Raw genomic sequence first — 24,052 nt, 5'->3', positions numbered from 1 at the left:
TGCTCATAGTGAGGGTGTGGAATTTATGTTATGAATTCCCTGTACTTTGTGCGTGTGAGTGAGTTTGGGCTTTTTGTTTGAGGGATAATGGGATCAAGAATGTTTTTGTCACTGAACATACTTGCATATTAAAAAACATACATATGTACAGTATATATTTCTCCAGACCCCACTAAACATAGTGCGTGAGAGGGAAGCGCCACTCACTGGTATTTGCAATATAATATTTCAATGTGACGTTTCAGGGTGATAAGCCCCTTCTTCAGACCAGTGAGTGCCACTTCCCTCTCATGCACTATGTTTAGTGGGTCTGGAGGAATATAGATATTTGTTTATTCAGACTGGGCACCCTTGCAAGATGTCTCTGATACTGTAATAGCCGTGCTTAACCATGGTGATTTTCTTTTATATATATTTTTTTTTTATTTTATTTTCAATATATGGTACAGTCATACAGAACATTGCTCAAATTACAAGCTGTTATATATATTAAATGTAAAATATACATTTAAAGGAATATGACTCCCCAATTGTTTTATTTCATGATTCAGATAGAGCATGCAATTTTAAACATCTTTCTAATTTACTTATATTATAATTTTATAAAATGCAAAAAAAAAACAAGCAAAGAGTCATTTGAAAATTCAATTGACCTTGTACTATATTGAAAACACATTATTAAAACATTATTTCATAAAATCTGATGACTGCAACACACTCCAAAAAAAGTTGGAATAGTCTACTGTTTACCACTGTGTAACATCATCTTTTCTTTTAATAACACTTATTAAAGGGATAGTCAACACTTCATTTATTTTCAATATGCAATCATGTTAAATGAAGTGTTGACTGTCCCTTTAAGCATTTGGGCACTGTAAACACCAGTTGGCTAAGTTTAGCAAGCAGAATTTTCCCACATCCATTATGCCTGTCTTCTGCTGGATGGCAGCATATGTTGCTCCAAAATTTATACATATATTTCTGCATTAATGGTGCCCTCACAGATGTGCAAGTTACCTATGCCATGGGCACTGAAACACCCCCATACCATGACAGATGCTGGCTTTTGGACCTGACGCTGATAACAGCTTGGATGGTCCATTTCCTTTTTTGCCTAGAGAACACAACAACATTTTTTTTTCAAAAACTATTTGAAATGTTGACTCGTCGGACCACAAAACACGATTCCACTGTGCTACTGACCATCTCAGATAAGACCAAGCCAAGAGAAGTCTGCAGCGCTTCTGGACAGTGTTGATGTATGGCTTCTGCTTTGCATAGTAAAGCCTTAACTTGCATCTGTGGATGCAGCGGCAAATGGTGTTGACTGACAAAGGTTTACCAAAGTATTCCTGAGCCCATGTCAAGTTATCCATTAAAGACTCATGTCGGTTTTTGAGAAAGTTACGTCTGAGGGATCGGAGATCACGCGCATTCTGAAGTGGTTTTTGGCCTTGCCCTTTACGACCGAGATTTGACTTGATTACTTGAATCTTTTAATTATATTGTACTATGTAGAAGGTGAAATGCCCAAAATTCTACCAATTTGTCTTTGGGGAATGTTGTTCTCTAAGTGTTTTATTATTCGCTGACGCATCTGTTGGAAGATTTGCGAGCCTCGACCCATCCTTGCTCTTGATGGACTAGGCCTTTTTAGGAGGCTCCTTATATACTATGATTACACAATTGCCTCACCTGTTTCACATCACCTTCTTATTTCAGCTTGTCACATCGCTATTAATCCTAAAAAGCCCCTGTCCCAACATTTTTGGAACGTGTTGCAGTCATCAAATTTAAAATCAGTGTCTGTTTTCAAAAAGTATTGCCATTGCTTTTTTGTAATTAGAAGACTGTTAATTGCAGCTGCACATCACATTTCTATTCGTCCCATTGGTGAAGGGGTTAATTAGGTAGCTTATAAGGTTAATTTTAGCTTTAGTGTAGATATTACCCTCTCATGAAACGTATTAATATTTTCCTTAAAAATGTCTTTTGTCTCCAAGCAGGTCTTTTGCCTGTTCATTGATTTTGGAGTTATGTTGATAATTGCAAAGTCCTGATGGTCCATATTGTCTTCAATTCTTAATATTGTTCTTCAAAGACTTCAAACATTTTTTATATGCATTTCCTGCTTTATATATTGTTGGACAAATTTCAAAATTCTTCCATTGCCCTGTCCCCCATGTATCATGTGACATCCATCAGTGAATCCTACACTTATATGTATACACTGTGAACTCTTGAGCTCAGTAAGAGCTGTAGCCACAAAATATGCGCATATAAACAGACCGTGCACAAATTGATATTTAAATTGTTGCTATGTTTTTATTTTTAATTGAATGCAATAAATTAACCATATTTTTTCACCTCAATTAAAAAATGTTATTTATAAGACTGTACTAAAGAAGAAATAGGTCTGACATGATTTGTTTTGATTTCAGGTGTAACATCAATAAAAGTTATAGTTTCAATAAAGGGGTACAGATTTTAATATCCATTGTATAGTAAATGTCAGAATGCTGCTAAATTGGAATTTATGAAGCATTCTTAATCAACTAGCTCAAGCAAATGAAAAAAATGTTTTAACTGATATAGCTTGTTGTCACTTTTGTTCAGATTTGCAGATCTCAGTCGTAAATGGATTGGATAAAATGCAAACTTTATACTACTTTCATACTTCTACTTAATTATTATGTATCAGCAGAGGATGACGAAATAAGATCAAGTAAGCCACATCTTTTTATTTTATTTGACAAAAACATCCAATTTAAATTAAAATATGTTTGATTAAGTTAATAAATGCAGTTTATTTTGCTATTGTCAGTATATTTATGAAAATCTTAGCAGTATTCTCTAAACAATGTGTAAGTATATGGCAGGGAATATATTTAACAATCTTCCTTTAAACTAAACCTGCAATCAAACATACATTTGCTAAGACAATAAAATTAATCTAAATATCTGAATTCTTTATTATTAGTAAATAACTATGAACATGTTGATACGTAAATATTTATAATGATTAGAATATGAGTCAATATTATATGCGTTAAAACAAAAACTATTTAAAATATGCTATGCAAAGCTCATGCCAATTTACTTTGAAACCAATCTTTCATTCAGAGCTGCATTTAAAATATTACAATGAGACCTAAAATAGCAGTTACAAACATGTGTTAATTTAAGTAATAGTACAATATACACTGTCATGAGATGCAGGACATATGCAGGACACAGCAATGATGGTACAACTCTATTTTATTGCAGAGCATAACAATACACATCTAGTCAGGTTGATTGTACTAAACTAACTGCGACACAGACACCGGACCTAAGCCCCGCCCACATACTAGTGACATCACATCCTGCTCTCATCACATCTTCCCCTTTTTCAAAGGCAAAGCATACATTTGCATATAATAAATAACAAGGTACACCAACAGGGTATACAACAACATTTTTGTTTTTGAACATTATAAAAACAGATAGATTAGAAAACACGAACAAATAAATTACATCCTGACTTGGACATCGGGTTAGACTACCCTAGTCCACAGTGACTATGGGATTATTCTGCCCATACTTCCGGTCACTGTTCTAGCTAAAGTCAGTCCCTGTATCGGGCCGGAAGTTTCACCACTCTTCCGCTTGATGTAACTTTGCATGAACTGTCCTCTGATACAGAAGTTGGTGAACAAGAGTCTGCTGGAGGCAAATATATATCCCCGCTGTGATCTTGCTGAGGGGAAGGCACCTCTCTTAGAACAGGGGATCCCACCGGCGGTGGTACTGAGGTATCCGGTTCCAGACTCTCAGGTACAGGCTGAAGATGTCTTCGGTTACGGCGTGTAACCGTCCCTCCCTCTGTAAGGACTGTGTAAGACCTTGGTTCTGGAGAGCGGCCCACTACCGTAGCAGGCGTCTTCCATTTCTTCTCATCATCCAGTTTAATTCTGACACTTTGGCCCGCTTTCAGTTCCTGTAAAGGCCTGACAGAATGTCTCCTGTCGTAGAAGAAACAATAACCCTTTTTGGCCTCTTCATCCCTCCTAAGGACTTCGTCCCGAGGAACAGGGCCAGGCGGCTTGAAGACACCCACTGAGGGTAAAGTGGTGCGAATCTGGCGTCCTAGCATCAGCTGTGCCAGGCTAAACCCGGTGGCTTGAATGGGCGTCGCCCTGTATGACAAGAGGGCTAGGTATGGCTCAGATTGCTTTAGAATGAATTTTGTTGTTTGAACTGCCCTTTCAGCCATTCCGTTGGCCTGCGGATAATGTGGACTTGACGTGGAATGTACAAAATCATATTCCCTGCTGAAAGCACTGAACTCTGTAGAAGCGAACTGCATACCATTATCACTCACCAGCTCCATTGGAATGCCCCAGCGGGCGAACAAGCTCTTCAGACGAATGATAACGGCCTGACTTGTGATATCATTCAGGGGTGCAATTTCCAAATACCTGGAATAGTAGTCGATCACAACAAGAAACTTTTTCCCGTGCAGTTCACACAAATCAGCAGCTATTTTCTGCCACGGCCCCGCAGGCAGCGGAGTAGACATCAAGGGCTCCCTTCTCTGAGTAGGCCGGCGTTCCCGGCAAAAGGCACATTTAGACACGTGATTTGCAATGTCGGAGCTGATCCCAGGCCACCACACAGCTGTAGCTGCCCTTTCTCTGCACTTTGTAATGCCTAGGTGGCCATCATGAATCCTGTTTAACATCTCCTTCCTCATGCTGACAGGAATTACAATGCGGTCTTGAAACAGCACCAACCCCTCCAGCTCCGTGAGCTGCGACCTCTCTGGCTAGTAAGCATTTAAAGACATCCAGGCTGCCCGGCTCTCGGGCCAGCCATCTTTTATGTACCTTATAACTTCTTGCAGATCTGTGTCCAAATATGTCTCTTTCTTTATCTCTTCCAGTTTCCTTGAAGAAATGGACTTAGAGGCCAGAACTGAATCAACATACACTTTCACATCCGATTCCGTGGAGGATTCTTCAGCAGCAGCCAGCGGGAGCCTGGATAGTGTATCTGCCACAACCAGTTGTTTCCCCGGCACATGCACTGCCTGAACATTGAACCTGAGCAGTCTCATTAAAAGTCTCTGGCATCTCAAGGGTGTTTTGTCAATGTCATAAGAATTGATTAGAGGGACTAGCGGTTTGTGGTCAGTTTCCAGACTAAATTTCTCCAAACCCACTAGATAACGCTGAAAGCGCTCACAGGCCCAAACTGCAGCCAGGCACTCTTTCTCAATTTGAGCTATTTTGACTCTGCAGCCGTCAGTGTGTGGGAACAGTAGGCGATGGGCTGTAGTTTGTTGTCATTCAACTGCAGGAGTGCAGCCCCCAACCCATAACTGCTTGCATCAGCACTAACCACAGTCTTTTTTGAAGGGTCGTAGAACCCCAGCACTGGGGCAGACCCCAGCAGTGACTTGGCATGCAGGAACGCTTTTTCCTGTGAGGGTCCCCAGACCCAGGCAACATCTTTCTTAAGCAACTCTGTGATAGGGTGTAAAACTGTAGATAAATCTGGAAGAAACTTGCCCACGTAATTTACAAGGCCCAATATCTGTCTCAGCTCATGTACATCAGAAGGGCTTTTAATCTGTTCAATAGCCCAAATTTTCTCGGGGTCCGGCTTGATGCCATCCCCGTTGATGATATGCCCAAAGTAGCATAATTCAGTTTTCCTAAAATGACATTTTTCTTTATTCAGCTTCAGCCCAGACTCTTTGATAGCCTGCAGCACACAACTCAAACACTGATCATGCTCCTCCACTGTAGACCCATACACTAGAATGTCGTCCATGACGACCGCTGTGCCCACGTGGCCACTCAGGAGAGAACTCATTTCCCTTTGAAAGATTTCAGGAGCGGAGGATATCCCAAAGGGGAGTCTGCAGAAGCAGAACCGACCTACCGGTGTGATAAAGGTAGTCAGTTTGCGGCACTTTGGATCCAGGGGGATCTGCCAAAAGCCGCTAGAAGCACCTAATGTGGAAAAGAACTTCGCCCCAGCCAACTTCGGGGCTATATCTTCCAATGTCGGCAGCACAAATCTCTCCCTCTTCACTGCCTCATTCAACCTTTTCAGGTCCACACAGATGCGCACCTTTCCGTTTTTCTTTGCAACTGGAACAATGGGGGCACACCAATCAGTTGCTTCAACAACCTCTTCAATAACCCCCATAGACTTCATGCGCATGAGCTCTTTCTCCACTTGAGGCATGAGCGGGAACGGAATTCTACGAGGAGTAGAAATACTGTATGGGACTGCGTCACTTTTAAGTGCTATACGGACTGGTTTGCAGTTCAGTAGGCCCAACTCGCCAAACATACCTTCAGAGATCTCATTCACTCTGGCCACGAGGCCCAAGTCACAGGCTGCTTTTCTGCTCAATAAACTGTTAACACACTGACCTCGGATCACATGCACCCACATGGTGAACTTCCTCTGTTTGTACTCACAGCTGGCAAGAAATTTCCCCACACAATCAATGCGGCCACCAGGACTATGGACATTTGTAGTAACCTTCGCCAGCTGGGGCTGTCGAGGCAGTTTCATAAATTCAGCAAAAGACATTACAGTGATATCTGCTCCTGTGTCAATCTTAAAATCAACTTTGGCTCCCATTACAGTAAAAGTAACTTTCCAATCTTCCTCTGAGCTTGTCCGTTCCACAACAGACCCCACAAAAGACACTTCCTGACCCTCCTGGTCACTGTCCACCTGCATCTCCTTAATGTATTCAGTTTTACACACCACTTCAAAATGGCCTATTCTGTTACATTTTCTGCATCTTTTATCTCTGGCCGGGCATATAGCACTCTGATCATGAGCCCGGTAGCACCGTGTGCATCGGCCATGTTGCGCTCATCCGCTTCTAGGCCTTTCCAGTACTTTAGATCTACCGCTCACACTGTGCCTTTCACTAGTAATTTTCCTAGACTGTTGCACTTCATCCACAATACTCTCAGACCTCAGATCAGCACTTTGCTTTTTCACCAGTTCACTCTGGCGGGCCATCCTAATAGCCCCATCTAATGTTAAATCAGGCTCTAACTGCAGCTTCAGGGAGACTTCAGCATCTGCAATTCCAATAACTATTCTGTCTCTGATTTGCTCTTCTTTAGCAACACCAAACTCACAGAATTCAGCTAATTCATACAGGCTGCGCACAAATGACTCCACAGATTCTCCCACACGCTGATTACGTTTGTGAAAACAAGCTCTTTCATGAATCACATTTCTTTTGAGCACAAAGTGGGCACTGAGTTTATCCATAACTATATCAAAGTTAACTTCTTCCCCTTCTTGGAAAGTAAAAGCATTGAACACTGGCTCTACATCTTTCTCCATAGAGTATAAAAGAGAATTAACTTGTACTTCACCACTCTCCTTGATCAGTTTGGATGCAATCCTGAAGCGCTGAAACCGCTGACGCCATGTGGGCCAAGCTGCAGGCTGAGAAAAGTAAAAAGGCTCAGGTGGGGTAAACTTTGACATTGCAATCGATCAGGAACAGAAGCGCAGTCCAGAACTTCTGACACCATGTCATGAGATGCAGGACATATGCAGGACACAGCAATGATGGTACAACTCTATTTTATTGCAGAGCATAACAATACACATCTAGTCAGGTTGATTGTACTAAACTAACTGCGACACAGACACCGGACCTAAGCCCCGTCCACATACTAGTGACATCACATCCTGCTCACATACACTTCTATTAAAAACATCAGAAATTGTATATATTATTTATGTAAAAACCCGTTGTACAGATAAAATAATTTAGTAGCAAGGATTTGTTTAACCCTACACAGGCTGAATACTAGTAAAATGCAGACTGCCCTCTTTCTTTTTATATATATACGTTACCAAGGATTCCTTGTTTCATCTCAGAAAATATAAATTTTTGCAATCACTGAGAAAAAGGTAGATCAGCTTGTTCAGAATGAATGTATTTTGGACGCCCAATAGTATATCATTCAAGTCAGCAAAAATCTGTCCTCTTTTCCTTCATGCATTCACTTAAATAACTTTTTCATTCATTGATGAAACCATGGGAGTGGCCCTACGAGATCTGACCATCCCATTGGTTAGGTGAGATGTCTATTTGGATTGGCCCTTGGTCACCACGGAAACGCATCCTTTAAGCAGTTAAATCTCAACTGCTATACCGGTATCGGCCCTTAGGTGGCATCATTACAATCAGACATAGCAACATTTGAAACAACTTAAATCACTATTTCTATGAAATGGTTATTCATTTTATCATAATTTACTGCAACAACTATTCACAATATTTGTTTTGGATAAGTTATATCTTAATGAATTTTCTGATCATTTTGATATGAAACATCACATATATCTAACATTATATTAAAATAATTTATATTTCATTTAGCCTAAGAAAAAAATGTATATTTCATAGTCATATCACATCAAAGTAACTTCCATATCTTCATCTCACTATATTTTACAAGATGTATTTAAAACTTTATAAACATTTATTTCACATTCATATGATATGATTTATTTCATTTCATGCAGGCATTCCATCTCTTTCTAAGTGCATAGATTGATGCCCATGACCAATGGTTGTCTGCAATAAAAATAGAAATAATTATTAGAAGTGATCCAAGCGTTCATATGTCTAGGGTCCATCTGAAATAAGATTCAGTATCATAAATTATTTCTTTCCAGGTTCACAAGTATTTATTTATATTCTTAAAAACACAGAGGCTAAGTAAGATCTTCAATGCTTTCAAAATATACATATATATATTCATATATACATATCTATCTATCTATCTATCTATCTATCTCTCTCTCTCTCTCTCTCTCTATATATATATATATATATATATATATATCTCATATCCACTAAAATATATACAGTTGTTTTGAAATCATAATGTAAGCCATGTGTCTTCACTGTGTGCTGTATGTTCAGAGTCATACCTTAGCATTTGTCTGTGTTTTCTCTGTATTATCAACCACACAGCATGAGCCATTCAAGCAAAATCTGTGCTAATTATCAGTCCTTTGAAAAGATGTGAGAGATACAAACATTCTTCAGACGGATCGGCATTTCCCTTGGAGGAAACCCATATATGTGCCTGTATCCTGTTCTCTTTCAAAATTACTTCCCCAACATTCCTCTAAGTGACTGTATTAAATTGGGCAGGCCAAATGTCATAGAGTCATAAAACTCTGCATATAGTCAAATGAGCATGGTCACTGAGTCAGTTCCTTTTGGAAAATGTCTGTGTGCTCACACCGCAGGGGTCGTGCTTCAAAAGGCTATGCTGATTTACAATCCTGATAAATGTGTATTCACCCAGCTCTCATCTTGTAGGGGGTTTTGAGTTAAATCCTGACATCAGAATTTCTATTCTACAGCACATCTGATAAAATAGATGGCTTCATATATATACACACATCCTTTTTATATTATTTCATTTACGTATATATATTAGTATATATATATATATATATATATATATATATATATATATATATATATATATATATATATTATGTCATTTACCTTTACCCTGACACTATATACAGTGTTTTACAATGCTATTAAAATGGATTATCTGTCTATCTATCATCTGTCCGTCTATCTATCTATCTATCTATCTATCGATCTATCTATCTATCAATATATTTTTTTATCATCTGGCTGCCTATCTATCTATCTATCTATCTATCTATCATCTGTTTGTCTATCTATCTATTATCTATCTATCATTATATCTATCTATCTATCTACAATATCTATCTATCATCTCTCTATCTTTCTGTTTATCTATCTGTCTATCGATTTATCGATTTATTATCTATCTGTCTTCTGTCTATCTATCTATCTACTGTATCTATCTATCTATCTATCTATCTATCTATCTATTTATAATCTCTCTGTCTGTCTTTATATCTATCTTTCTGTTTATCTATCATCTATCTATCATCTATCTATCTATCTATCTATCTATCTATCTATCTATCTATCTATCTATCTATTTTCAAATGAAGAAGGAAGTACTGCCTATTTATGTAAATCTGTTGTTTTGAAATTGTTTTGATAACAAGATAAATGTAACTAATTAATGAACATTTGTATGCACAATCATTATGTTGGGCAGATGTATCTGCATGAATTTTAGTGAACTCTTTTACAACATTGTAAGACGTTTGCTCTATAATTTAGTATTCATTGTAACTCAAATAAAGGACTTCAATTATTATATGTAGTTCATATTATGGATTTATAAAGTATGTACTTAAAAAATGTTTATACTGATATTGGTGTAATTTACAGTTATATATTAAATGCAGTGTTGAATTACATTAAATAAAGCGAAAGGAAACCCAAAAATGTTCTTTCATGATTTGGAAAGAACATACACATTTAATCTTCTTTCCAACTTACTTCTATTATCAAAGTTGCTTCATTATCTTGTTATCCTTTGCTGAAGGAGCAGCATTGTTCTACTGGCAACTAGCTGAAAACATCTAGTCAGCCAATCACAAGAGACAAATATGTGCAGGCACCAATCAGCAGCTAGCTCCCACTAGTGTATGATATGTGCATATTCTTTTTCAACAAGTGATACCAAGAGAACAAAGCACTTTTAAAATAGAAGTGAATTTGAAAGTGTCTTAAAATGACATGCTATTTCTGAATCATGCAAGTTTAATTTTGACTTTAAGTGAATAATGTAATTGTGTAGGTGTGTAGTAAAAGGAGACAGTAACCTTTTCTGTCATGCTCTGCTGGGAATTGATCCCATGTCTACTGGATTCCCAGCCCATATCTCTGTTTTTATCATATATCCTGGGATACTCACTGGCTCTGATGATTCCTCTTTTGACATCTGTTTTCTCAGCAGCAGACTGTTAAAGTGAATGTCAATTTTGATGCTAAAGTGCCCGGTTTTTAAAAATTCGATTAAAACAGGGGCACTTTAATTCATCAAAATTTACATTTCACTCCTGTTGTGAAAAAAAACTTACCTTTTAATCTTCACAGCAGCTCCAGCTTCCTCCGGTCATTGCAAGCCATTTCTGACGTCAGAAATGATGGACAGGTCATCCTCCAATCACAGCTTCCCCCCAGGGGAATCAGTCTATGATTCAACGCCATGATTGGAGGAAGTCGGATTCCTCATTTTAGACCCAGGAAGAGGCTTTGCGACGGGCAGAGGAAGCTGGAGCTGCTGTGAAAATTAAAAGGTAAGTTTTTTTTTGTTTGTTTTTTTTTTGTTTCTTTTCTCTCTCCCTCTTTTCTTTTCTTTGCTCCATTTTTTTTTTATTTTTTTTTCTGTGTTCTATTATATGCTTTTGGCTTAGTATGAAAAAAAAACAGCATCCATTTAGGGAGGAATTAATTGCTATATGATTTATAGAGGAAGGGATGGGGTCCTGGGGATTGATATGTCATTAATTCTTCCTAAGTAAGCCCGTTTTAAATCGGTTGGTTTATAATCCAGAAGGGAATTTATCTGTTATTACTTTATTAGTTCAAAACGTGTATGTACAACCCCCAAATATGTAAATTTGTGTTGTATTACCTCCCCCCTCAATTACTTCCTTTGCTTTTTTCTGTACCCTCTATGGATTCTCAATATAAAAAAAAAAAAAAAGGTAAGTTTTTTTCCACAGGAGTGAAATGTATATTTTGATGAATTAAAGTGCCCCTGTTTTTAATTGAATTTTTAAAAACCAGGCACTTTAGCATCAAAATTGACATTCACTTTAACAATGACCCCCCCTTTAAATAGCCTCCTGAGGCTACGTTCCTTTCTTTGACATTTGTCATATCGCAGTGTGTAACCTGTGACTAAAATTCTGGATATGACCTTAGCCTGTTTTACAGACCCTTCAGACTGCTGATTTTGTTCCTTGCTACCTGTATGGACTTTGATCCTGACCTGCCGGATCACTTGCTGAGTTTACTGTTTACCCTGCTCTGTGTAACAAGTCAGTGTGCTTCTGTAGCCGAGATCCCTGTCTCAAACCACAGCATACTTGTGTATCCAGACTCTGCTTGCCTCCCTTGCACCTGTCAGCAACCACAGCATACTTGTGTATCCAGACTCTGCTTGGCTCCCTTACATCTTTCAGCAGCTAAAGCATACTTGTGTATCTAGACTCTGCTTGGTTCCCTTGCACTTTTCAGCAACCACAGCATACTTGTGTATCAAGACTCTGCTTGGCTCCCTTGCACCTGTCAGCAACCACAGCATACTTGTGTATCCAGACTCTGCTTGGCTCCCTTACATCTTTCAGCAGCTAAAGCATACTTGTGTATCTAGACTCTGCTTGGTTCCCTTGCACTTTTCAGCAACCACAGCATACTTGTGTATCCAGACTCTGCTTGCCTCCCTTGCACCTATCAGCAACCACAGCATACTTGTGTATCCAGACTCTGCTTGGCTCCCTTACATCTTTCAGCAGCTAAAGCATACTTGTGTATCTAGACTCTGCTTGGCTCCCTTGCACCTTTCAGCAACTACAGCATAATTGTGTATCCAGACTCTGCTTACCTCCCTTGCACCTTTCAGCAACCCCAGCATACTTGTGTATCAAGACTCTGCTTGCCTCCCTTGCACCTGTTAGTAACCACAGCATACTTGTGTATCCAAACTCTACTTGCCTCCCTTGCACTTTTCAGCAACTACAGCATACTTGTGTATCCAGACTCTGCTTGCCTCCCTTGCACATTACGGAAACTACAGCATACTTGTGTATCTGGACTCTGCTTGCCCCCTTTACACCTGTTAGCAACCACAGCATACTTGTGTATCAAGACTCTGCTTGCCTCCATTGCACATGTCAGTAACCACAGCATACTTGTGTATCCAGACTCTGCTTGCCTCCCTTGCACCTGTCAGTATCCACAGCATACTTGTGTATCCAGACTCTGCTTGCCTCCCTTGCACCTGTCAGCAACCACAGCATACTTGTGTATCCAGAATCTGCTTGCCTCCCTTTCAGCTGTCATTAACCACAGCATACTTGTGTATCCAGACTCTGCTTACCTCCCTTGCGCCTGTCAGTAACCACAGCATACTTGTGTATCCAGAATCTGCTTGCCTCCCTTTCAGCTGTCATTAACCACAGCATACTTGTGTATCTAGACTCTGCTTACCTCCCTTGCGCCTGTCAGTAAGCACAGCATACTTGTGTATCAAGACTCTGCAGACTCTGCTTGCTTTCCTTGCACCTGTCTGCAACCACAGCATACTTGTGTATCCAGACTCTGTTTGCCTCCCTTGCAGCTGTCATTAACCACAGCATACTTGTGTATCCAGACTCTGCTTGCTTCCCTTGCACCTGTCAGCAACCACAGCATACTTGTGTATTCATAATCTGCTTGCCTCCCTTGCACCTGTCAGTAACCACAGCATACTTGTGTATCCATACTCTGCTTGGTTCCCTTGAACTTTTCAGCAACCACAGCATACCTGTGTATCCAGACTCTGCTTGCCTCCCTTGCACCTTTCAGCAACCCCAGCATACTTGTGTATCAAGACTCTGCTTGCCTCCCTTGCACCTGTCAGTAACCACAGCATACTTGTGTATCCAGACTCTACTTGGCTCCCTTGCACATTTCAGCAGCTACAAGTGTATCTAGACTCTGCTTGGGTCCCTGGCAATTGTCATCAACTACAGCATACCTATGTATCCAGACTCTGCTTGGCTCCTTTGCACCTGTCAGTAACCACAGCATACTTGTGTATTCAGACTCTGCTTGGCTCCTTTGCACCTAGCACACTATTTCTTTCCTGGGACTTAACCATACCTGTGTACCCAGATACCGCTTGTCTAGGTGTGTATCCTGTTTGTTTAAGCTGCATCTTGTACAGGGAGTGCAGAATTATTAGGCAAGTTGTATTTTTGAGGATTAATTTTATTATTGAACAACAACCATGTTCTCAATGAACCCAAAAAACTCATTAATATCAAAGCTGAATAGTTTTGGAAGTAGTTTTTAGTTTGTTTTTAGTTATAGCTATTTTAGGGGGATATCTGTGTGTGCAGGTGACTATTACTGTGCATAATTATTAGGCAACTTAACAAAAAACAAATATATACCCATTTCAATTATTTATTTTTACCAGTGAAACCAATATAACATCTCAACATTCACAAATATACATTTCTGACATTCAAAAACAAAACAAAAACCAATCAGTGACCAATATAGCCACCTTTCTTTGCAAGGCCACTCAAAAGCCTGCCATCCATGGTTTCTGTCAGTGTTTTGATCTGTTCACCATCAACATTGCGTGCAGCAGCAACCACAGCCTCCCAGACACTGTTCAGAGAGGTGTACTGTTTTCCCTCCTTGTAAATCTCACATTTGATGATGGACCACAGGTTCTCAAAGGGGTTCAGATCAGGTGAACAAGGAGGCCATGTCATTAGATTTTCTTCTTTTATACCCTTTCTTGCCAGCCACGCTGTGGAGTACTTGGATGCGTGTGATGGAGCATTGACCTGCATGAAAATCATGTTTTTCTTGAAGGATGCAGACTTCTTCCTGTACCACTGCTTGAAGAAGGTGTCTTCCAGAAACTGGCAGTAGGACTGGGAGTTGAGCTTGACTCCATCCTCAACCCGAAAAGGCCCCACAAGCTCATCTTTGATGTTACCAGCCCAAACCAGTACTCCACCTCCACCTTGCTGGCATCTGAGTCGGACTGGAGCTCTCTGCCCTTTACCAATCCAGCCACGGGCCCAACCATCTGGCCCATCAAGACTCACTCTCATTTCATCAGTCCATAAAACCTTAGAAAAATCAGTCTTGAGATATTTCTTGGCCCAGTCTTGACGTTTCAGCTTGTGTGTCTTGTTCAGTGGTGGTCGTCTTTCAGCCTTTCTTACCTTGGCCATGTCTCTGAGTATTGCACACCTTGTGCTTTTGGGCACTCCAGTGATGTTGCAGCTCTGAAATATGGCCAAACTGGTGGCAAGTGGCATCTTGGCAGCTGCACGCTTGACTTTTCTCAGTTCATGGGCAGTTATTTTGCGCCTTGGTTTTTCCCACACGCTTCTTGCGACCCTGTTGACTATTTTGAATGAAACGATTGATTGTTCGATGATCACACTTCAGAAGCTTTGCAATTTTAAGAGTGCTGCATCCCTCTGCAAGATATCTCACTATTTTTGACTTTTCTGAGCCTGTCAAGTCCTTCTTTTGACCCATTTTGCCAAAGGAAAGGAAGTTGCCTAATAATTATGCACACCTGATATAGGGTGTTGATGTCATTAGACCACACCCCTTCACATTACAGAGATGCACATCACCTAATATGCTCAATTGGTAGTAGGCTTTCGATCCTATACAGCTTGGAGTAGGACAACATGCATAAAGAGGATGATGTGGTCAAAATACTAATTTGCCTAATAATTCTGCACTCCCTGTATATGTTATTTACTTTAATGCTGCATACCTGTGTATTTAACCTTACCAGTTTGTTACTATTTGATTGGTCACATAGCAGTGTGTTCAGTACCTGGACAACCCTCTTTATTCGACTTACTGCTATTTCTTGTTTAATCAACAGACTTTTTTATGCCTAGAAATAACAAGACTGCTTGTTCCTCTGTTCCTGACAGCACAAACATAGAACTGCAATCACCAAACACCCCTCATAATATTAAAGTTTCTCAAACGCTGGTTAAAAAGAAACAGCAAAGAGGCACTACAGAATAAAACATAGGGAAAGACGATTGGAGCGCTATTTAGCATTTTCACTCGAGCACTAACTGCGCTAGAGGTAAACTTTTTGTGTGTGTCGAGTTGCACTCGTATTATAAGTTGAAAGTAAAAATGTATCGCTCATGCTCGAACCCTATGTGTACAAAAATCCGAGTTAAGAATATCACATGCGCGATAAGCTATTCCCCCCATAGAATTAAACAAAAAAGTGGAAAAAAACCCACCCCACTATCGTGAAAACCTGAACGCTTATTCTCAAGTGCGCTAACCCGACATAAAAATATGAATATTTCACATACCAATGTTCCTCACATAACAGAATATGTTCTATGTATTCATAAATACATATTTCTACATATATCTGATGGTATTTGGTACAATATATCTATACCTATATAAATGTACATGATTATATATAGGTATAGATATATAAAGGAATATCTATTTATAGATACATAGAATATATTCTGCTATGTGCAGAACAATGGAATGTGAAAATATTTAAAGTAAATATATAGTTAAAAAATGTATTAAAAATATTGCATGAGAGAGAGAGAGAGAGAGAGGCTATATATGTGTACATAAGTATTTATGTGTATATATATATATGTCTGTAAATACATATAAATACATAAATACATCTGAATACATTTACAGATATATAAACATACATATACATCTTTAGATATGTATATGTATATATCTCAATGGTAAAGCCCTTTGCAGCCCTTTCTTTTTCTAACAACTGAGTTCTCACATCTTTGTGCCTTTATAACTATTTTGTGTAATCTTTTTTTAACCCCTTAAGGACCACACCATTTTTCAATTTCTTACCCTTTAGGACCAGGGCTATTTTTACATTTCTGCGGTGTTTGTGTTTAGCTGTAATTTTCCTCTTACTCATTTACTGTACCCACACATATTATATACCGTTTTTCTCGCCATTAAATTGACTTTTTAAAGATAGCATTATTTTTTTTATGAATTATTAGCAAATTTAGCAGCAAAATAGGTAATGTATGTAAATTACAACCTTTATCTTTATCTAAATCTTACTTTAAATAGCCTATATTTGTTTTTGTGCACACTGTCCCTTTAAATTAAAGGTTACATTATATTTCACTATACATTTGGTCACCCAAGAAGATGTCAATGAAGTCAAAAGTGGATCAGGACTCAACTTGACAGGAGTATAAAAAATTACAAGGGTTATTCAATTCCATATACACTAGTGTAGTTCTTATTAGACTTCTCTAAGTACATATTTTATAACAACAATAAAAAACCGAGTATCCAGAGCAATAGCTGTTTAAAGCTATTGCAGTTATAAACTGAAATGCAGTCTAAAGAAAACATTTGTTTATATGTGTAATTACAATGCTTTGTTTAGAAAGAAAATATAATTTTGTTAAATATGTGATGCATTAGGTATGTGGTTAGATTTTGCATATACTGTAGGTTATTGCTGTTTAAACCTGTGCTGTGTGAAAAATACAGTACAGTGTAACGTTTTCTGTGTGTGGGCATGTGAGTGGGTATAGTAACTTTTACAATTGTCACAATAATTAATATCTTATTACCTTAGGGCTATATTAAGGAAATTAAAAACAACATTTTAATTAGATTGAATTTTCAACATTATTAAATGAGGGAAAGATCAAAGTTATCTATTACTAAATACTTGAACTAAATTTGAGCAATGACACTACAAGGGGGCAATCTCCCAATAAAGTTAATATAAGTATCACTAAAATCTGTGTTATTACTTGTTATGCTATAGGGAGGGGTGCTTCACATGACTAAATCATAGGAACAATGTGTGGGAAGGAAAGAGAGAATTCGCACTGAAGAATTCGATGTAGCACTCTCTGCCCTGACTACTAGGCAGAAATTGAAAGAAAATTAAAATATAACCTTTAAACAATAAAAAAGGGTAAGAATTTGAATAAAACCATGGAAGGAGGAATGGAATAAAGGTAACCCTAAAAATTTGTATTTAAATGGGCCTTTGTGGTTAAATAACCTCCCATAATAGTAGGGTTAAAGGGACACTCAATCAAAATTAAACTGTCATGATTCAGATAGAGCATGCCATTTTAAACAACTTTCCAATTTACTTCCATTAACTAAATGTGCACAGTCTTTTTATATTTAAACTTTTTAAGTCACCAGCTCCTACTGAGCATGTGCAAGAATAAGTGTGTATGCATTTGTGAATGGCTGATGGCTGTCACATGGTACGTGTATGCATTTGTGATTTGCTCATGGCTGTCACATGGTACAGGGGGAGTGGAAAAAGACATAACTTTTAAAATTGTCAGAAAAACAATCTACTACTCATGTGAAGTTCAGACTAAGTGCTATTGCATTGTCTTGTTATCTTGCATTTGTTGATTATGCAAATCTACTGTGTTGACTGGTACTTTAAGTTAGTACATGGAGCAATAATGAGAATGATATGGAGTAATATCTATAAATTCTGATATGATATCAGAAAAGTCCACTAATTTCATATGACCCCTATAGGATTAAAGTGGTGCATTCTCCATGCAGTTCAATTCTATTATGCTCTGATGTTATATTAATACCACAGCTCCTTTCCCTCAAAAAAGAGCCCCCATAAGCTCTCGTATAAGCTCTATGATTATGATAAAGCCCAGAGGGGCGAAATGCCCCAAGGAGTTCTACGAGAGCTTAGGGGGGCTCTTTTTAAAGGGAAAGGAGTTATGGTATCATAACATTCGGAGCATAATAATGTTCACTCTATAACCGCTTATATGTAACTGTGTTCGTGGCTAGCACTAAGATACGTTCTCAAACGTATAACTGTTGGTTAGGGCTGTGGCATAACAAATATATCTATACCGGGGTTATTATATTTTGTTTAAGCGCAAAGTAGAAGTGCTAATGACCTTTGTAATTTAAAATCTAAAGCTTTATACTAACGTCAATTATAAGCAGCTAATATTGTAGTTACCACTGAAGCAACTAGTATTGAAGTAATAGGTTGTATAAGAGCAAAACAGAAGCGCTATTGACCTTTATAATTTAAAAATCTAACATTGTACACGAATACCAGCTATTAAAAGTAAAACAGAAGCGTTATTGACCTTCGTAATGTAAAAATCTAACACTTTATACGAAAATAAACTATTAATAGCAAACATTCGGCTAGATTACGAGTTTTGCGGTAAGAGCTGCTCGGTGCTAACTTGCAAGTTATTTGAACCGCTCACCTTTAATAGCGTTGCTATTACAGGTTTGCAAAAACCTGGCATTAGCAGGCAATAAGTGAGCGTTGAGCACAATTGAGCTTCATACCGCATTGAAATACCACTGCTTTTAGCTGGTTTTACATGCTTGTGCACGATTTCCCCATATACATTAATATGGAGAGCCGGCTGAAAAAAGTCTAACACCTGCAATAAAGGAGCGTAAAGCTCCGTAATGCAGCTCCATTGATTCCTATGGGGAAACAAAAGATATGTTTACACCTAACACCCTAACATAAACCCCGAGTCTAAACAACCCTAATCTGCTGCCTCCGAAATCGCAGACACCTACAGTACAATTATTAACCCCTAATCTGCTGCCCCAATGTCGCCGCCACCTATCTACACTTATTAACCCCTAATCTGCCGTCCCCAATGTCGCCGCCACTATACTAAAGTTATAAACCCCTAAACCTAACCCTAAGTCTAGCCCGAACCCTAACACCCACTAACTTTAATATAATTAAAACAAATCTAAATAAAAATTACTATCATTAACTAAATAATTCCTATTTAAAACTAAATACTTACCTATAAAATAAACACTGTTATGGACTGAAGGTTCCTACTGACTCGTTCCTGCTGATTTGTTGTTCACAAAATTTCCATACAATTCTCTAGTTACTTCAGTTGTTATATATAACAGATTATGGGCGACTTTATGCAAAGTGTAATCCTTAGATTAATACCACACTATAACGGGCTGTACACCTCTGTGTGCCTACCTTAGTATGTGTACTGTCATTAGCAGAGCACAGGTGTCTTTGCAGCTCCATATAGTTGATTCTCTGGGTGATGTCACTCTCCACATATATTTCTATGGGAAGTAGTTCTGATGCAGTTTCTGTATCCTTACTCTGCGCAGTTATTATGGAATCCTTTTTGATTTTGATAAAGCCGTGGGAAACGGCAAAACGTGTTGATGGTACAAGTAAAGATTGTTATGATTGAAGTTACACCTTCCAGTTAAAAGATTGAGACGGATACAAAAGGGACTTCATTTTTTCAAAAAGGATTCCATAATAACTCTGCGCAGAGTAAGGATACAGAAACCGCAACAGAACTACTTCCCATAGAAGTGTATGTGGAGAGTGAACTCATCCGGAGAATCAACTATACGGAGCTGCACAGACATCTGTGCTCTGCTAATTACTACACATACTAAGGTAGGCACACGAATACAGCCCGTTATAGTGTGGTATTAATCTAAGGATTACACTTTGCATAAAGTCGTCCATAATCTGTTATATATAACAACTGAAGTAACTGGAGAATTGTATGGAAATTTTGTGAACAACAAATCAGCAGGAATGAGTCAGTAGGAACCTTTAGTCCATAACAGTGTTTGGACTTTTATATATTTAACAAATCCACGATAAGGATAATCAAGATTTCAGTTTTATCAAAGACTGTTTACATATCCCTTTTATGAAAGAGACCTCTTAATAAATATCAAAGCACTTTAACTGCAATATCCGTGATACACAAGGATTTGACAAAACAGAGAATGCATAGTTAACCTTGCATACATATAAAAGGTGGATATTGATATTAATATTTACGTATATGACCGGTCATACATGGAGTTTTAGATATTAATTATATGTAGATTTTTGGCTATGTAGATTTTTGGCTATTGCCAACTTTTTATCATCTTTGAGCTATTGCTATAGCATACACAAATACATTTGTTTTTTATAATACACATCTTCTGAATATGTTTTGTCCGAATATTATATAAGCATATATCCCCTGAGCTCTTAGATACCAAATATAGGAGTCATTGAATACATATATTTAATAGCATTTTTCAGATATACATTGGTCTGAGAAATACTTATTGGTCTGAAAGAGATTCTATGCTTCCTAGCTTTGGATACCAATATTATGAAATATAGGAGTTTTTGAATGTATATATATATTGGTATTATTTGTAATACTCATTGGTCTGAGAAATTCTCATTAGTCTAAAATAGATCTTATAACCCTTAGCTTTGTAGCGCACACATACACCCTACTTTGCGTAATTTTCTGTGTTTATTTTTTCTGCTGTTTGGGAGCAGATTAGTATATGTTCAGGGGTTCACTTGTGCACCATTTAATCTTTTTTTTGTTTACACACTGTCTTTTATATCTATATGACCTGAATAGTGGTATTCACCCATGTTATATTTCCTTTAAACAGGTCACAATACACGTGTAAAATCATAACACTACACCAACATCACCTTGGTTCTGTTTACTAATTTTGTATCCAAGTCTGTTACTTAGTATCGCTGAAATCGTCAACTCAATAAGCATATGTGGATAAGCAGACTATCCCAGACACTAGTTGCTATAAGCGTTGAAGTAGATAATCTTTTCCCAGTGGAGCTGAGTAGGCGTCCTAACATCCTAGCATCACATTATATCCAATAATATCACTTTGACTTTTCATAATTTTGGATAGAATTGAACTGCATGGAGGATGCACCACTTTAATCCTATAGGGGTCATATGAAATTAGAGGACTTATTTTGACATCATATATATAGATATTACTCCATATCATTCTCATTATTGCTCCATGTACTAACTTAACCCTACTATTATGGGAGGTTATTTAACCACAAAGGCCCACTTAAATACTAATTTTTAGGGTTACCTTTATTCCATTCCTCCTTCCATTGTTTTATTCAAATTCTTACCCTATTTTATTGTGTAATTAATAAAAGTTATATTTTAATTTTCCTTCAATTTCTGCCTAGTAGTCAGGGCAGAGAGTGCTACATCAAATTCTTTAGTGGGAATTATCTCTTTCCTTCCCACACATTGTTCCTATGACTAACTACTGTCTAAGAGAATAATGCATTTAGAATTAGTCACTAAAAGAACTTGTAAACCTATATTTCTTTCATACAGGTGGTGAGAGTCCACAATCTATTACTCCTGGGAATTACTCTTCCCTGCCACTAGGAGGAGGCAAAGATTCCCAATCCCCCAAATCTCTATAAATCCCCTCCCGCCTCACTGGTAAACTAGTCTTGTCTTTGCCTCCACTGGTGGAAGGTGAAGAATAAAGATGTACATGTTATTCTTCAGTGAGAGGTGTTGTCATATTGAGTTGAGGCCCATTTTCTGTCAGAGTGCAGTGTTTGATGGATGGCTTTATTGGGAGTATGGGTAGTGACACATTTTTCACCTCATGGGAATTAGTCACAAGCCTTCCACAGGATTCACAGGGTCCTGTCCTTTGCCTCCTCCTTTTGGGTTATCGATATGATCCTATTCCATATCATCTGCTGATATGTTGCAGAACTGATTTGGCTTTCTGTAGTTTTTGTCCAGTATATAAAAAATAAATATATACACACAGATTTATTTTTTATTTAAGTTATTCCCCTTTTTTTCTTTGAGTTTGCACACGACTACTACGCCTGCTGGCTTTCATGTCTGCTTGAATCGAGATAGCACATGTAGGCTTCTCGTGATAGCATACATTGGGTTTTCATGCATAAGCCAATTTGGTGTGCTTTTTATCCTTATCAGACTATGATATCGTTTGTGCTCCTTCATTACTTAGTCGCGCAAAGGTTGGACGTGGTGTCTCTGTCTCCTAGTGTATTATTCTGCATGTCAGATTAGCTTGATTTGCCCTTGGAAGTTGTTTATTTTTAAGAGCTGCTTTTGGAGGGGGTATTTTCCCTTTTTTCAAGAGCTCTTTTTTGTGATATAACTATCTTTTTTTTCCTATATACACATTTCTACTTTTGTAATTTTCAGCTGTTATGGAGCCTTCTGATTCTCTCCATAAACCTAATTTAGAAGCTGGTCCCACTGAATACTTTCCTACTAGTGTTAAATATGTTTATTGTAAACAGGATGAAGTATTACCTCTAGCATATTTATGTAACACATGTTTACATGCTTTAATGCATTCAGACCAATCTAATGCTGCCCCTGCTTCTATAGGTGTTACTGCTCCTTTTTTTCTTCCTTACAGTGGAGTACTTCAATTTTTGCTCCTGGAGTTAAAGGGACAGTATACTGTAAAATAGTTTTTCCCTTAATGTGTTTACAATTGCTTTTTTTACCAACTGCAGAGTAAAAAATGTATGAATATTAGCTTTTTAAGGTTTATTTCTGTATATTAAAGCTCTGATTTTGTGTTTTGAAGCCACAGCCTAATAAAATAGGTTGAGCTTGTAGGTATAATCAGATCTCATTACTGTATCACATTGTGTACATATACCTGCTTCTTTATCTTATATCTGTCCTTAAAACAATCACCAGTACTTTGAGAGAACAATGGAAAATCAACATTTTATTACCTTATCTTTGCTTTATCACACTGGGAGTGTAATTTCTTCTGCTGGCTGTGTTTACAAAGCTTATCTATAGCTGGTACGCGCGGCCACAAACTTTCAGAATAGGTGGGGATACCACATGCTAAATTAACAATTTCAAATGCCAATATAAGGGTGAAGGAGCTACTTGTAAACAATTTAATACACTCCAGCAGGTAAAGTGGATCATTGGGAACAAATTAAAGGGGAGAAATTTTTTGAGTAAACTGTCCCTTTAAGGACTTCATTTGCTCTACAGTATATGAAATATGGGCAGCAAAGCCTCCTTAAAGTAAGTGTAAAAGATCAGTCCATAGTTTATTTTCTACTAAGCCTGCTAAAGTAGTTTCTGATCATGAAGCTGCAAAGTCCTCAGAGTAAAATGTTTTCTCTGATGATCAGGGGTCTTCCTCTAATCATGAATCAGAGTTATCCTTTTTTTTTATTTAAAGTTGTTAAAGATCCTATGGTAGCTGAAGATAAGTCTGTAAATCATTTAAACTTCATTTATAAACTTATAGTTAAATCTTCTGAGGTTTTTCCTGTTCCTGATTCTATCTAGACATTTGCAATTCATTTTGGGAGAATTTTTCTTTCAAACAAATTTTGGCTGATTAGGATATTCGGATGAATCCGAATTTCCGAATCAGCACCATAACTAAAATCCCCAAAAATTCAGAAAACGAATAAAACAGTTTCTGAATTTT

At 37.9% G+C, this 24,052-nt stretch overlaps 1 protein-coding gene across 1 annotated transcript in view; it reads left to right on the top strand.

The window, feature by feature from the left end:
- The window catches only part of LOC128656477 (collagen alpha-1(XXI) chain-like), a 788,552-nt gene that overhangs the window by 139,367 nt on the left and 625,133 nt on the right, over positions 1 to 24,052 (top strand). The window contains exon 2 of the mRNA XM_053710398.1: positions 2,617 to 2,725. Within this exon, the coding sequence (XP_053566373.1) occupies positions 2,638 to 2,725 (88 nt within the window). The 5' untranslated portion in view covers positions 2,617 to 2,637. The remainder of the gene's footprint in view (positions 1 to 2,616; positions 2,726 to 24,052) is intronic.

Source organism: Bombina bombina, chromosome 4 (genome assembly GCF_027579735.1).
Source record: "Bombina bombina isolate aBomBom1 chromosome 4, aBomBom1.pri, whole genome shotgun sequence".
Lineage (NCBI taxonomy): Eukaryota > Metazoa > Chordata > Amphibia > Anura > Bombinatoridae > Bombina > Bombina bombina.
The sequence above is the reverse complement of the archived record's forward strand: the minus strand, read 5'-3'. Positions and strand labels throughout refer to the sequence as shown.